The sequence below is a fragment of the Pinus tabuliformis genome, chromosome J (genome assembly GCF_031772625.1).
Source record: "Pinus tabuliformis cultivar Carrire ecotype Pingquan chromosome J, CPIR1, whole genome shotgun sequence".
NCBI classification, from domain to species: Eukaryota; Viridiplantae; Streptophyta; class Pinopsida; order Pinales; family Pinaceae; genus Pinus; species Pinus tabuliformis.
In genome coordinates, this window is record NC_142295.1 from 899843805 (window position 1) to 899859636 (window position 15832).

A 15832-nucleotide genomic window follows, 5' to 3' on the forward strand; every position below is an offset into this window, starting at 1 on the left:
TCTGCGTGGTTCCTCTATTTTTATTTTTATAAATTTTTTTTTTTTTTTTTGTCTTGATCCCCTATTTTATTTTTATTGTCGAAATTTTTCTATTTTTTTATTCTTTTATTTTCTATCTTTTTATTTATTTGTCTATATTTTTTTTTATTCCCTATTTTAATTTTGTTATTATTAATTTTTTTCTATTTTTCTATTCTTTTATTTTCTATCTATTTATTTATTTATTTGTATTGATTCCCTATTTTATTTTTATTATTATCAACATTTTTCTATGTTTATATTGTTTTATTTTCCATCTATTTATTTATTTTATTTTATTTTTTTCACATTATAAAGTTTTGAGTTTTCCTTTGACTCTGATTTGTTTTAATTTATTTTGGATCCCTTTTTGAGGGATTTAAGTGCCCTTTATCAGATAATTTAAACATGATATTATTATTAAATAATCCGAAATTAATGTTATTAATAATTATTAATGAATTATTTTGGATTAAATATATCTTCCTAACAACTAGTTTTCTAATATGAAAAATCAACCCATAACAAACAAGATGTTTTCTACATCAATCTATAATATTGAATTTCTATTTTTATTTAACAACTATTTTTTTCTAAATATAGAATATTTTTCCTTACCTCTAATTCCAGAATAATTAATTTTTTTACATACTAACTAATTTACCAACAACTAATTTTTAACAGCTAACTCTGGGCAAAGCTGCATCCTTACTATTTATTCCTTCTGATCAATGGATTTCTCACCTTGTTCTGAGGATGAACCACATTAGAAGGTTCAAAACATCGACCAAATTCTAACAATGTACTAATTTGAAAGACTTATTTCTACATTATGGATCACAAAAGTCTTAGATCTAACAACAATAATTATTTTAGTAAATGTAGTTGATATACCTATAAGGCTTTATTTCTATCTATGACAAACGACTGATAAATAATAATAATAATAATAACAACAATAATAATTACTCATTTTTTATAAAATGTAAATAAATATTTACTTTATATATATATATATATATATATATATATATATATATATATATATATATATATATATATATATATATATATATATATATATATATATATATTGGTAGGTAAGCACCCACAGGGGATTTAAACCAATGACCTATCACAAGGAGTGCCTTAACAGTAGACCCATTCACCATCAATCCAAAACCCCGTGGGCAATATAATTTTTTTTTTTTACTATTGTTTTAAGAAAAAATATAAATATCTCTATTTTATTTTATTTTATAATAATAATAATAATAGTTAAATAATTAATTATTGTTAAATAATAATAATATTTTTTTAATTAAATATTGGTAAATAATAATAATATGAATATAAATTAATTAAATAAAAATAATAATAATTAATTCTTTGTCACAATGTGACGTTGGACGATGGTTGACATATTGAGACAATCTTTGTCACAAAGAGAAATTTGAGCATGGTTTACCATGGTTGACTATGATTCAACATGTTTGACCCAAAGAAATAACAAACCATTGGGATTAATACAAAAAACTAAAGATTGACCATGTTTGATTCTATAAAACATGGTTGACCATGGTTGGTTAAGGTTGACCATGATTGATATTATAAAACCAAGTTAATAATAAACCCAATGGATTGATATTATGAACCCAAGGGATTAATACTAAAACCCCATGATTGACCATGGTTGACAATGGTTAACCATGATTGATATTATAAACTTAAGGGAATAATAAACCCAAGGTTTTGATATTATAAACCCAAAGGAATAATAAACCCAAGGGATTAATACTAAAAACCCAACAGATTATGAACCCAATGGAATAATATTAACCGAAGGGACTAATATTATAAACCCATGGTATAAAAACCCTAAGATAAATATTAAAAATACTAAAATAAACATGGTTGAGCATGGTTGATTTTCATATTGAGACAATCTTTGTCACAATGCGACATTGGACAATGGTTGACCGTGGTTTATTATGGTAACTGTTATTGAATAATATTAAACCCTAGGAATATGAACCCTTAGATCAATAAACCCAAGGGAATAATAAACCTGAGGGATAACAATTATAAACCCAAGGTATATAAACCCTAACATCAATATTATAAACCCTAAAATAAACATGGTTGATTTCCATATCAAGTCTTATTTGACCATGGTTGACCATGGTTGGTTATGATTGAACATGATTAACAAGGATTAATATTATAAACCCAATGGATGGATTTTATAAACCCAAGGGATTAATACTAAAACCCCAAGGGGTTATGAACTCAAGGGATAAATACTAAAGCCCCAAGGGATTATGAACCCAAGGGATAAATACAAAAGCCCCAAGGGAATAATATTAAACCCAAGGGACTATTATTATAAACCCAACATATATAAACACTAAAATAAACATGATTGACCATCGTTGATTTTGAACATATTGAGACAATCCTTATCACAATTTGATGTTGGACCATGGAGGACCATGGTTGACCAGGGAATAATAAACCCAAGTGATTGATATTATAAACCCAAAGGAGCAATAAACCCAAGGGATTAATACTAAAACCCGAAGGGATTATGAACCTAAGGGAATAATATTAAACCTAAGCAACCAATATTATAAACCCAAGGTATAAAAACCCTAAGATAAATATTAAAAATATTGGAATAAACATGGTTGAGCACGATTGCTTTTCATATTGAGACAATCCCTATCACAATGTCACATTGGACCATGGTTGAACATGGATGATTATGGTTGACCATTGTTGAATAATATTGAACCCTAGGAATATGAACGCTTACATCAATAAACCAAAGGAATTGATATTATAAACCCAAGGGAATAATAAACCTAAGAGATAAAAGTTATAAACCCAAGGTATATAAACCCTAACACGAATATTATAAACCCTAAAAAAAACATGGTTAACATGATTGATTTCCATATAGAGACAATCCTTGTCACAATCCAATGTTGGACCATGGTTGACCATGATTGATTTTCATATCAAGATAATCTTTGTCAGAACATAACATTGGACCATGGTTGACTGTGGTTGATTCCCATATCCATATGGTTTGACCATGGTTGAACATGGTTGGATATGATTGACCATGGTTTACCATGATTAATATTATAAACCTATTGGATTGATATTATAAACCCAAGGGAATAACAAACCCAAGGTATTAATACTAAAACCCCAATGGATTATGAATGAAAGGGAATAAGATTAAACTCAAGGGATAATATTATAAACCCAATGTATATAGAACCTAATATAAATATTATAAACACTAAAATAAACATGATTGACCATGGTTTATTTTCATATTGAGACAATCCTTATCACAATGGCATGTTGGACCGTGGTTGACCATGGTTAATTTTCATATCCATACAATCTTTGTCACAATGCAATCTTAGATGATGGTTGATCATCATTGATTTTCATATTGAGACAACCTTATCACAATGCCATGTTGGAGCATGGTTGACTATGGTTAATTTTCATATCCAGGAAATCTTTGTCACAATGCGACATTGGACCATGGTTGATCATGGTTGATTTTCATATTACGTTTTAACATGTTTGACCACGATTAACCATGGTTGACCATGTTTGATTCTATAATACATGGTTGCCCATGCTTGACCACGATTGTCCATGCTTTTTATATATAGACAATTTTTGTCATAATGCGAGACCCGACCATAATTGACTACAGTTGGCCATGGTTGCTTATGGTTGACCATGGCTGACCATGATTGATATTATATACCTAAGTTAATAATAAACCCAACGATTGATATTATGAACCCAAGGGATTAATACCAACCCCGAGGGATTATGAATTGAAGGGAATAATATTAAACCCAAGGGACTAATATTATAAACCGAACATTGGTAAACCCTAATATAAATATTATAAACACTAAAATAAACATGGTTTATTTTCAAGGTGAGACAATCATTGTCACAATGCGACATTCAACCATGGTTGATCATGGTTGGCTATGATTGACAATGGTTAACCATGATGGATATTATGAACCTAAGGGAATAATAAACCCAAGTGATTGATATTATAAAACCAAAGGAATAATAAACTCAAGGGAGTAATATTATAAACGCAAGGTATAAAAACCCTTAGATAAATATTAAAAATACTAAAACAAACATGGTTGAACATGGTTGATTTTCATATTGAGACAATCCTTGTCAAAATGCAACGTTGGACCATGGTTGAACATGGTTGTTTATTGTAATGTTCCCAATTTTTGTGAGTGCAAAGTTCACTAAGGAGTTTTCCCAATTTTTGGTGATATTAAATTAAAAGGAGAAAACATTATTTTGTGGGAGAAAAGTGGAAATTATTATTTTAATGAACAATGGCAGAAATGTAACTAGCAATTATAAATAGAGCTTAGAGGCCTCCATTTGGTATCTTTGACATTTGCAAACAACTACTCATCTGTTCACTCTGCTGTTAGTGAGTCTACCGACTACTTAGCCATGAGTCTCTCAAGGAGGAGATTCAACCTCTACTTTGGGGGACCATACGTGCCTACCCTAGGGAGGCTATCGCACAATAGTTTTCAGGAGTTCCAGAGTAGTGACATACACCAGTAGCCAGCGGAGAGAAAAGAGTGCGTATTTATGGGCAGCCAGGAAACATGCACAGGCTGATTGAGGCAAGCAGAGATCCGATTGCTTGTCCAGTAGTTGGGGAGTTGAGGTAGCAACATTAAACTAGCATTCTTGCTGGGTTTTACAACCAACCGTGCCAACGTTCCAGCAAGTCAAACTGATGGGCTGAGGGACAACGCAGAGGCCACTCAACATATTTTCATGGTGCTTGGGAGCAGCTAATTTGGGACAAGATATCATCCAGGAAGCTAGGGATTGGATAGCAGGGGTGAACTCAGCATTTTGGAGGAGTTTTTTAGGTGGATTTATAGGCAGTTTCCAGCAGGCCAAGTTTTGCAACTACAGCCGAGGGGAGGCTCCAGGGGGTCGAAAATCAGAAGTCAAAACCAGCTAAAATCCCTTTTGGGTTTTTCTGGGTTTTGTTCGAGGAGTCCAGGGTTAAAAGCATATAAATTTCTGGGAAACTTTAGTTTACTTTCAATCCATTCAAACCTCAGTAGAGAAGTAGTTTTCTCGACAATGCAGTGCAGATTGGTGCAGCAACTAGGAAGCCTTCAGCTTAGCCATTTCCTACCTAGGTTTGGTCTTGATTCTCCATTGTGACAAGCCCAGGTGCAACATTCCATCATCTATTGTATTTGGCTTGCAAAAATTAAACAAAATGGCTCAGAAGTTCTCCATTTGCAACTTGTATATGGGTGTTCACTGAATATTTCGTTTTTGTAATCTGTTGCATATATTATTTGCTTGTTATAAACCTGATGGAGTACTAAACCTAAGGGAGTAGCCAAGAAGATCATGAGAGATTTGGGCATGTATGCACTGTGATGGGTGAACTATAGACAAACCCATGGCTCAAGGGGGAGTGAGTATCATTGAGGGAAAAATGACCCTTACCCACTTTGATGGTTTAGCTTTCTGTGAGAAAATGGATACAAGAATTGGAGACATATTTCCGGCTAAACCCCATGAGGTAGGCAAACGCTATCAGACATGCCACTTTGCACTTGGATGGAGATGATATGGAATGGTGGTACCAAGGGCTGATCCCTTTCGTTCATGTATGTATCACATCGTACAAAGAGTTCACACAGAGGCTCGTGGAGAGATTTGACCAAAAGAACAACAGACCCCCTCATAAGGGAGTGGATAGGACAAGGAAAGCTAGAGGATGAGACCAGGAGGCATTTCTACTGGGGGAGGCCGGGCTTTAGATGTCAGAAGTTCAAGGAGGAGGTTGAGCAGGAGGACACGCAAGATGGTGAGGGGCACATCGATATTCCTGGTGTGGCGTAGGAGTCACCATTGTTGAAGGACTATTTGGTAGCTCCAGATGACACCTCAGTTGAGGGAGTAGAGCATACACATGGAGGGCCATCTATTGATGAGATGCTAATGGTTGATGAGGTACCCAGTGCTATGACCCAGTTTCTAGATGATGACCACCCACAACAGGTTGATGAGGTGCCTGGAGGCATACTTGTCTTTGAGGAGGTACCAAAAGAGATGGAGGGGTCTAAAGCAATGACCAAGTTTATAGAGGATAACAGCCCTTCATAGTTTCATCAGTTCCTGGCTAGCCTTCTAGCATTGAGAAAGAAGGTCACGACAGTGCGAGAGGCCACTCTACAACAGAACGAGGATTTGGAGGGCATGAGAGTAGTTCGTGTTGAGTCAGTGGCCAAACTGACTCATGTTGGGGAATGGTTGGGTTCCCTAATGGTTTAGTTGGATTGCACATTGGAGCGATGGGGCAACACTACTTAGACATTACAGGCTAGTAACACTAGCAAGTTACCACTACACATTAGAGAGGGAGAGGCAGAGTCACCTCGACATATTTTATGTGTTGACCAAGATGGTGAGATGAGGCAACATGAGTTGCATCGGGGGCATCCTTGGAAGGATGGAGGGTTAGTTCCATGTATGGGAGTTTATGCTCTCGATCCTTCCCTTGGGGTTACATAGCGAGAGATATTTATTTGTTATCTGGTGGAGTTGGCTAGGAAGTTAGATGCATCCATGGCCACAACTCAACCGAGGTTGTGGATTACCTGAGGGGCTCGAGGGCCAGACTGTTGTTTGGATCCAGGTGGGATTCTCCATCACATCATGGAGTCGTTAGGTCATGGTAGCCTCTACGTGATGGACTTGGTGGTTGGGTTCACACACCTTTTCATATCCCCTTCAGATTTCCTAACAACACTAGTGACAGGATGGATTGGCAGAGGAACAGGCATATTTCATGAGTTGTCATGGCATATTGATTGTACATGGAGTCACAGGCTGATTAGCCTACTCTGGTAGGATCTGGTAGGAGGAGGTGTCATCAACAGACCACTGGACAGGGGATTACATGGAGATGGTGCTCTCTCATTGGTATAGGGGACACTAGAGATACTGAGGATAGACACAATAGTGGCATTCCTATTGGCATGTGAGGAGTCAGAACGTTAAGGTCTTTCAGGGAAGATGGGGAGATGTAGCCCACATCATGGAGGGATTACTAGCAAAGTGGTGGATGCGTTGGCACATGCAGAATGTCATATGATACAGGATGGTACGACAGTAGGCAATGGTACCCAGGGGTGCACAAGGATATGCCACAAAGTCTAGTCTTATGTAGAGGGATGTGACTAGATTCATACAGACCTAATTTTAGAACCTAGCATCTAGTGTTGTATAGAGGTATGCAGTGACGGATAGTGGCTTGCATAAGAACATGGAGATGCGTGGTTGCTTGATGTAGCATGTTGGTTTTCATTGAGCGACTCACATCAAATCGAGTATACATGGGGAGAGCCAGATACCATGACATAGATAGGATACGAGACAGTACAGGATGGTACAACAATAGCACGGGATATCCAGTGGTTTACAATGATAAGATGCAGGGTACAGTGTCAGGTTGAACAGGAATACTCTGTGGGATGCAAGGGCATATGGTGTTGTACAACGAGGTCTTGGAGGGTTACCTCCAAGGAGATTTATGGATGGAGACACTGGGCATACCTTTGGGTGTACTTCACCCCAGATCAATAGGGACACAGATGAGCGATACTGGATGGTATCCATGGGGAATCACATGTATGTACCTCTTATACATCACTTAGAGGGGCAAACAATTTGGCTTTTTTCCTTTAACACTCTGGGTGCGAGTCGTTGGGGACAGGGAGCTCACCCGAGATATTGGGATGACACTCAATGCAGTAGGGGAGATACTTCTCAGTGGCGGCATTAGGTTGGTTCATGAGTTGACAACCATAGGTCAGGGGATGAGGGGATTAGCTGCAGGGGTGGCATATCATTTATCAGTGAGCCTACGCTTGGGGAGCAGGTCACGATGGAGACACGTGTCACTCTTTCCATAGGGCATGTCAGGACCATGCATGAGTAGAGGATACCGTGTATGATTGAGGCAACTTTCTAGTATGTGTCTGACTTGTAGACATTGTATTGGGACATTATCGAGAGGGCGGATGGCAGACTCAATGGTGATGGTTGGAAGGAGCGGGATGGGTCTGCATACACTGAGCCGATTGCGAGTATTAGATACCCATCTATTGGATGCCTTCAGGGGGTAGTTACTTGGCACATGTGGCTTCCAATAGTCATCGATACTATGCAGTGGCAGGAACATGTAAATTTAGCATGCATTAGATTAGTTCATGATATATTAGGCCTATATTGCAGTTTCATGTAGCGATTAGGGACAAGGAACAGACAGATTCCAACAGTTTTTAGAGCTATGCCACAACAGGTCTCGCTATAGGATCCAGGGATTGAGTTGATTGATAGGACACTCCATTCTATAATGAGTATGTTCATGGGAGAGAGTGATCTAGTTCACCTTGGGTCTGACACATGGGAGATTTTTGAACCTCCATTGTATGGTGAGGTAGATTTATCCTGTTGTTGCTCAGGATTGAGATTGACAGTGGATGGGTAGACATTGACATCATGGATATACCTAGGCAGAATAAGCTTCGCTTTCATGGACATCCCACCATCAGGTTTTGGGAGGGGAGGATACAGTCTGAGCATGATGGGAAGCTTGTCATAGTCAGAGTGGCGCAACGTCAGCATGGTTGAACCCTTCATAGACTATCATGAGATCTGGGTACAACATGATTTGGCGGTTCATCTACCCTGAGGGGTGAGCTTCTTTCTATAGGGGGAGATCATTCAAATATTCCATTGGAATCTGGTGATTCACTGTTGACATGGGGATCATCACTATAGAATAGTGGACAGTCGAGGCTACAATTTGGTTGCTTCCCGGTTCCAGAGGGTGGCCATTGATTGGAGAATCCTTGGGCTTCATGTGAGCGATTAATTCGGGTTCACGACCACGCCAATTCATTCAAGATCGAGAGCTAAGGTACTGTGTTAACTTTAACGTTCAACATCTAGAGCTGAGGTACTGTGTTAATTTTAACATTGGCGCGTATTTTATCAAATATCAAATACAAGATGTGAAGGCGAATTACACAGGAATGGCGAGATATTCAGATCAAATTTGTTCAGAAGATCTCGAATGATTGTGTCTATGGATCCAGAATTCAACAAACATGTTCTGCAAAATGAAGGCAGGCTATTTCAATCCAATTATCCGAGACCTTTTCGAAATCTCATCGGCAAATTCGCTTTGCTTTCGGTCCATGGAGATCTCCAGCAGAAGCTCCACGGAACGGCCGTAAATTTCCTAGGGTTTGAGAAGCTGCATGTGCACTTCATGGAGGACATACAGAACCTTATGTACACCACCTTCGTACAGTGGAAAGCCAAGAGGGATACCCATTCCAAAAATCTTTATATTTCATAAAAGCTATGCATTAATTAAAAATTCTTTAAAGATCTAGTTGAGTGACTCGAGGGACAGGTTAATATCTTAATCACACAATTAATAGTAAAATTAAGGATGGGATCTCATTTTCTTATAATTAAAAATTCTTTAAAGATCTAGTTGAGTGACTCGAGGGACAAGTTAATATCTTAATAGCACAATTAATAGTAAAATTAAGGATGGGATCTCATTTTCTTATATGTTAAATGGGTAGTCGGGTAGTTTTCAATGAAGAATGGGAAGAAAGAATTTTTGTTTTTTGGGTGAGGAAGGAACTGTTGAAATTTAGTGGCATTTTATTATGGAGTGTCCTCCTTACAGTGTTGATAATATCACCGAGATATCGACGACATTCGGAAATATCGTGATATTTTTGGCGAGCCGATATATCGCCGACAAAATATCGCGATATTTTCGGCTTTTGAAAATATCGCGCGATTTCCGAAATATCGTCGATATTTCGGAAAATATCGCCCGACGATTGAAAATATCGCCCGGTGACTGTAAAAAATTTCTGCATGGCCTATAAAAATCTGATTTTGGTTTTTTTCGTATCATTTTAATTTCTGATTGCTGGAGAAGGAAGGGGAGAGCTATGTGGTTGCTGCCAAGGAGGGTTTGAGCGTTCTAGGCCCTAGTATTGATATGCTATTCATGGTAATGTTAAATTTTTAAAGTAAAAGTGACAGTCCCCTTAATCTTCATTTTCATCCTTTTACTTAAATTTTTAACATTACCATGAAATGACTCAGGATGTTTGAGAGTGGTTCCGGCCTCATTGGATTTCATATGGAGAAAGTAGAATTTTAGATTTCATTCAAAATGCAGTAGACTTATCAGTTTTTTAGGATTTCAGGATTGGGAGATTGTAATGTTTCCAGGTGACACCACCTGCCCGGGCTACCCCTGCCACCAGTAGAGGACGTGGTCTACCTCCTATAGCTCCTACTTCTAGTTCTTCAGCTTCTAGAGCATAGCAAACTCCACTACCAACTCCACGAGCACCAACATCTACATCTAGAGGGAAAGGGAAAGCTGTGGCATTTTCTCGCAAGAGGGGCAGAGGAAATCAATAGGATTAGACTTTAGTTATTTTCTTATGTGCTTATAAGTTGTACATGAAAAATGAACATTGAATATTCAAGAATCAAGACCAAGCATATCACATTCTAATTTCTAAATAGTAAATTTTGATTCTATTTATTCTTTTAAAGTGAACTATGAACTTTGAGAAGTAATTATATTTTAATTTGATTAGATAAGCTGCAACCTGCAATTTAATATGGATAAAAAACTATATTTCGGTATATATATATATATATATATATATATATATATATATATAACGTGTCCCCCGTGTCTTGTTTCCAGGTCATTGTGTTTCGTATTGAATACTCATATTTACGTGTCCTCCGTGTCTCGTGTCCTCGTGTCATGTGACTTAGCTTGGACAATATTGATGTATTGTCTCTGTGGAGGGTGGAGTCTTAGGAGCCCCTCTTGGAGGAGTCACCTTCATGGTTAGAGCCAGTGGCAGATGATCCATTAGAGCAGGGGCAGCAAGAGGAGGACTCGGAGTCAGAGGAGCAGCAACACTCAGAGGAGGAGCAGGAGGAGGAGAAGGAGGACACTGCGGGAGCATCAGCATCAACACCATCTGCTATAGATATAGGAAAGCATAGCCCCATACCTAGCACTCATTATTTGACATTAGGTGCAGAGGCAGGGTCAGGGCCTCCTACTACTAGGGGCGGGCCTGACAAACAGCCCATCATGATTTCCCATAAAAGGGGGAGAGGGTAGTGATTTCAGATAGATAGCTGCTAGTTTTATTTGCTATGCTACATATAACTCATGATGATGAGATACTTTTATATATGTGATGTTATTTTGTATTGGTTCTGCACATTTGAGTCCTTGAATGGACAATTATCAGGGATCAGCAGGATTTGGTATCGCCTTTGATGTATCATTTCTATTTGACATCATATATATCAGTGTTTTCTTCATATTTATATGCCAATGTGTTTATTTCATGTTGTTATTTCTTTATATGTTTAAAAATCTTTAAAAAATGAATATATTATGCATTTTTTATGCTTGCCGATATTTGCCGATATTTTGCCGATATTTTCGCCGATATTGCCGATAAGATATTTTCTGGACCCTCACCGATATTTTCCCGATACCGATATTATCAACACTGCCTCCTTATACTTATAAGGACACAAGAAGTTGAGTAGTTCCCAAAGAAGAGTGGGAAGAAAGAATTTGTGGTTTTTTTAGGAATAAGCAGTTGAAACCTAAAGACACTTTATCACTGAGTATCTTGCCTATAAAGACATTTGTAGTCAGTTGGAAGACCTGAAAGTAGACAATCTATTAGTTATTTGTGGAAAGAAAACTTTACAAAATTAAATTCTTTAACCATAATTCACACCCAAAAAAAACTATCATGAAAATAAACTTAATTGTATGATGTATTATGGAAAGAAACTTAATTGTATGATGTTTTGTTAGTTAGACGAAAGGACCCCTTACACTATTTTAGTGTCATGCACTTCATTAAAATTCTTCAATTCAATTCATTAACTTTTAGCATTATTTAAGCATTCCTTGTGGATTTTATTAAACATTTATCGAAATCAAACAAAATTGAAGTACGAAACCTGCCTTTTAATACTGGTATCATCAGAATGGTGGTGAACTAATTGTTTTCCATTTAGATTGGTCGATTTGTCTGATCACATGTGATATGTATGGTGGTGAACTAAGTGTTTTCCGTTTAGGTTGGTGGATTTGTCTGATCACATGTGGTATCTGTTATAGCTTGTTCTGAATTTGATGGCAAAACAATGGCTGGACTTATCTCTGTCCAAGGAGACGGAAGAGATCGGTAAGGCATTCGCCGTTTTTTCTAAAGCTTTCCTTGCCGTTCCCATTAGAATCCCGGGTACCTCGTACGCCAGAAGAATTAAGGTGCACAAGAGCCGCAATGCTTTTCTCCTTTATTTTACTGATTACTAACTTGATTGGTTCTTACGAGATGAGTAATGACTAGCATCGCTGCAGGGCAGAGAGTTTCTGATAAAAAAGATTAATGAGGGTATAAAGCACAGTAGGCAGCATCGAGATGAAGCTGTCCACAATGATTTCTTAGGAGAACTCTTGAAAGAAGACTTGCATTCAGAAGAAGTTATAGCAGATTTAGTACTATTCCTGCTCTTCGCTGGTCACGAGACCTCAGCCTCAGCGATGGTATTTTCTATCAAATTTCTCACGGACTGTCCTCGGGCACTTCACGAACTGAAGGTGTGTACTCCGTGTGTAGGTACATGCTGCAAATCTCTATTCTAAATAAAAGCATTTCATATCTTGGTATTGATAAATTAACACTGGACTACACTGATGATGGAATATGCACCACACAGGAGGAGCACGACGCTCTGTTAAAGAGAAAGGGGAATCCAAGAAACCAAAAGCTCACTTGGGATGACTATCAGTCAATGAAATTCACTGAATGTGTATGTAATTAATTAATTAATTACTGCTTTGTTGACCAACCAAACGATTTCTGTTTGGTGACCAGCGGGCATCCTTATCGGGCTGATTCGCGGATTTGCTGAATATTAGGCATGGTTATGGTTATGTAAGTCTGATTGTTGAATATTTGGTGAAAATGCAATTTAGATAAAGCATGTTAGGCAATGATACGGACATGGCCATGTAATCTAAATAAGCTCAGGGGTGACAAAATCAGCAATCTAGATAAACTCGGGTAATAGGCTAATAGCATTATTTTATCTTTTTAATTACAATTTTTGTAAGATATATTTATATACATAAATGAATTGTGGATCATTTAAAATTCTATAATAGCTTTTACCTATTTGTGTTGTTGGATGTAAACTAGCTTCAGGATTTATCACATTAGATTTAGGAATTGGTGGTGCAGTTCATTCGTAATAGCAAGTTTTAAATTTGGAAATTCTAAAAAATGGAAATCCTAAATCTAATATCATAAATATTGAAACTACTTTACATATCACAAAGCCTAAATTCGGAAATTTATATTGTTTTAGGTTTTTTTGGGGCCCTTTAAACTGAAAAGAGTAAAATGATGAGTAGTTACCCTAAACTTTGATAAAAAAATAATTATAGATGACTGATCGTGTATGTATTTGTTAGATGACGGCAACACGAAAATAATGTAATAATTAGCATGAAATCGCTCACTTCATGTTTTGTGGAAACCCAAATCTCTTACTAATCTTTCTCTGTCTAATTCTGTTAGTAATCTTTGGGACTTTATATTGCCGGAGCTCTCAAATAACCCCTCTTTTATACCTTTTGGAGGGTGGGGCAGGTTCAGGTAAAAGAAATAATATCATCCTCCTAATTAATATCATCCTCCTAATTCAGGTAAAAGAAATAATATCATCCTCCAAATTCAGGTAAAAGAAAAGAAAACAATACAAAATAGTGTGGCAACATGGTTTATGAACTTATTTACGCTCTGCATGTACACAGTGTCATATTCGTTGACTGCGCTAAAATTGTGTTTTACGTGTACCTAATGTTTGCAGATGGGAGGCACTGGAGGATGATAAGATCTCCTACTTTCCTGTTTCTCACTTGACTAAAGGCATTCCGATACGTCCACATCATCTTCAAGAACGAATGGATGATTAATCGCATTATAATAGGATTTTATTCATTCAGTATGGAGTGTAAAAAACAGTAACCCTGACAATCTCAAACATATTTCAAACATATTTATGTATTTCCTGTATTGAAGCCTGACAATTTGGGTTTCACTTTGATTCTCATCGGGTTAATGTATTAATCAGCTATTATTGCATATCCTTGTTTAAACAACAAGATAACAAGTTTCCAAGTGATAAAAAAAAGTGGTCTGCATAATAGTATGGTTTACTAGAAAAGTATTAAATAGTAGAGATAAATATAGTTGTACAAATTAAATGTGTGTTTTTTTGGTCAAATTCTTGTAACATCTTTATATGGTAGTGGTGGTAGTGAAATAAGCAAGTTTTTTAAATTAATAGAATATATTATAAAAATGTGACTTGGAATAATGGAGAATTTTCCAGATTATATTATTATTAGTTATTGGTTGTGATTAGTTAGATTAGATCATATTTTTGAGGAATTTGTTTAATTTCCTGAATGAATTTCTAATCTTATTTATGTACAAATTATTTGATGAATGATATAAAGTCATGTACATTCTTAGTTGATCAATTTCTCCATATTTTGTGTCTCTCTTAAATTTATCTTGGTATCACAGCTTGGTGTGGGAGCGTAGTTAGACCTCCAAAGTGCCTTGTTTATTGCATATTTTGTTATGTCGCAGAGGTAAAGTGATGCACAAACGATATGTCTATATTTTTAGACCTTCTTGACTATGACCCTTTTGATGATCATTTTTTCATGATGCCATTTGGAAACAGTTTTTATTCCGGTGGCATTTTTTAGTTGGAAGAATTCTATGGTAAACAAAACAATTTTATTGATGGCCATAAGTATCATGAGTTCCAATATACTCCACATGATGTTGCGATTGAAGAGCTACTAGTTAATCATGAGGAAAGGTCTAAGGAACCTATTATTGAAAATACAGATGATGACCAAGGCAATACAAGAATCAAAACACAACAGAAGCATAAACGAAACCAAGATGTGTGCAAGGAAGCTAACAATTCTTATTTAAGACAATCATCATCTCAAAGCTCCAAAGTAACCTATGGAGGACAAAGCAGTTCATATTACACATCCTCAATAATCACGGGAATGAGCCGTCATGAGGTGACTCACAAGAAGCAAATGGAAGCAAATAAAATTATCTATGGGCACAAAGAATTTGGCGCTCAAATGTTGGACAGTGAAAGCAGGAAAAATGCTCCTACCAAGCTTGCACCCTCTAAAGTGTTATCAACTACCAACAATCAAGGCAAACCATATTGTGGTGAGGACAAACTAGATCACAAGGTTTATGGTGTTTTATCATCTCACACTAAAAGGAAGGAAAAACATGACTATGGGTGAATTTCTCCATTAAGGGGGATACTTGGAATAATGGAGAAATGTAGAATTCTACAGATTAATTTATTATTAGTTATTGGTTGTGATTAGGTAGATTAGATCCTATTTTGAGGAATTTTTTCAATTTCCTCAACATATTTCTAATCTTATTTATGTACAAATTATTTGGTGAATGATACGAAGTTCTATGCAGGCACTCTTCAGGTTGAGCTCTGCGCACCTGAGAGTTGCTCATTTCCT

General features: G+C 36.6%; 1 protein-coding gene across 1 annotated transcript; it reads left to right on the top strand.

The window, feature by feature from the left end:
- Positions 1-7475: 7475 nt before the first annotated feature.
- LOC149229593 (cytochrome P450 720B2-like) lies at positions 7476-14221 on the top strand. Its single transcript, XM_089381075.1, has 9 exons — positions 7476-7585; positions 7856-7997; positions 8132-8202; positions 9178-9454; positions 12359-12508; positions 12602-12841; positions 12961-13053; positions 13234-13307; positions 14116-14221. Exons 1-9 carry the CDS (start codon positions 7476-7478, stop codon positions 14219-14221), a joined length of 1263 nt encoding a protein of 420 aa, XP_089237201.1.
- Positions 14222-15832: the final 1611 nt, after the last annotated feature.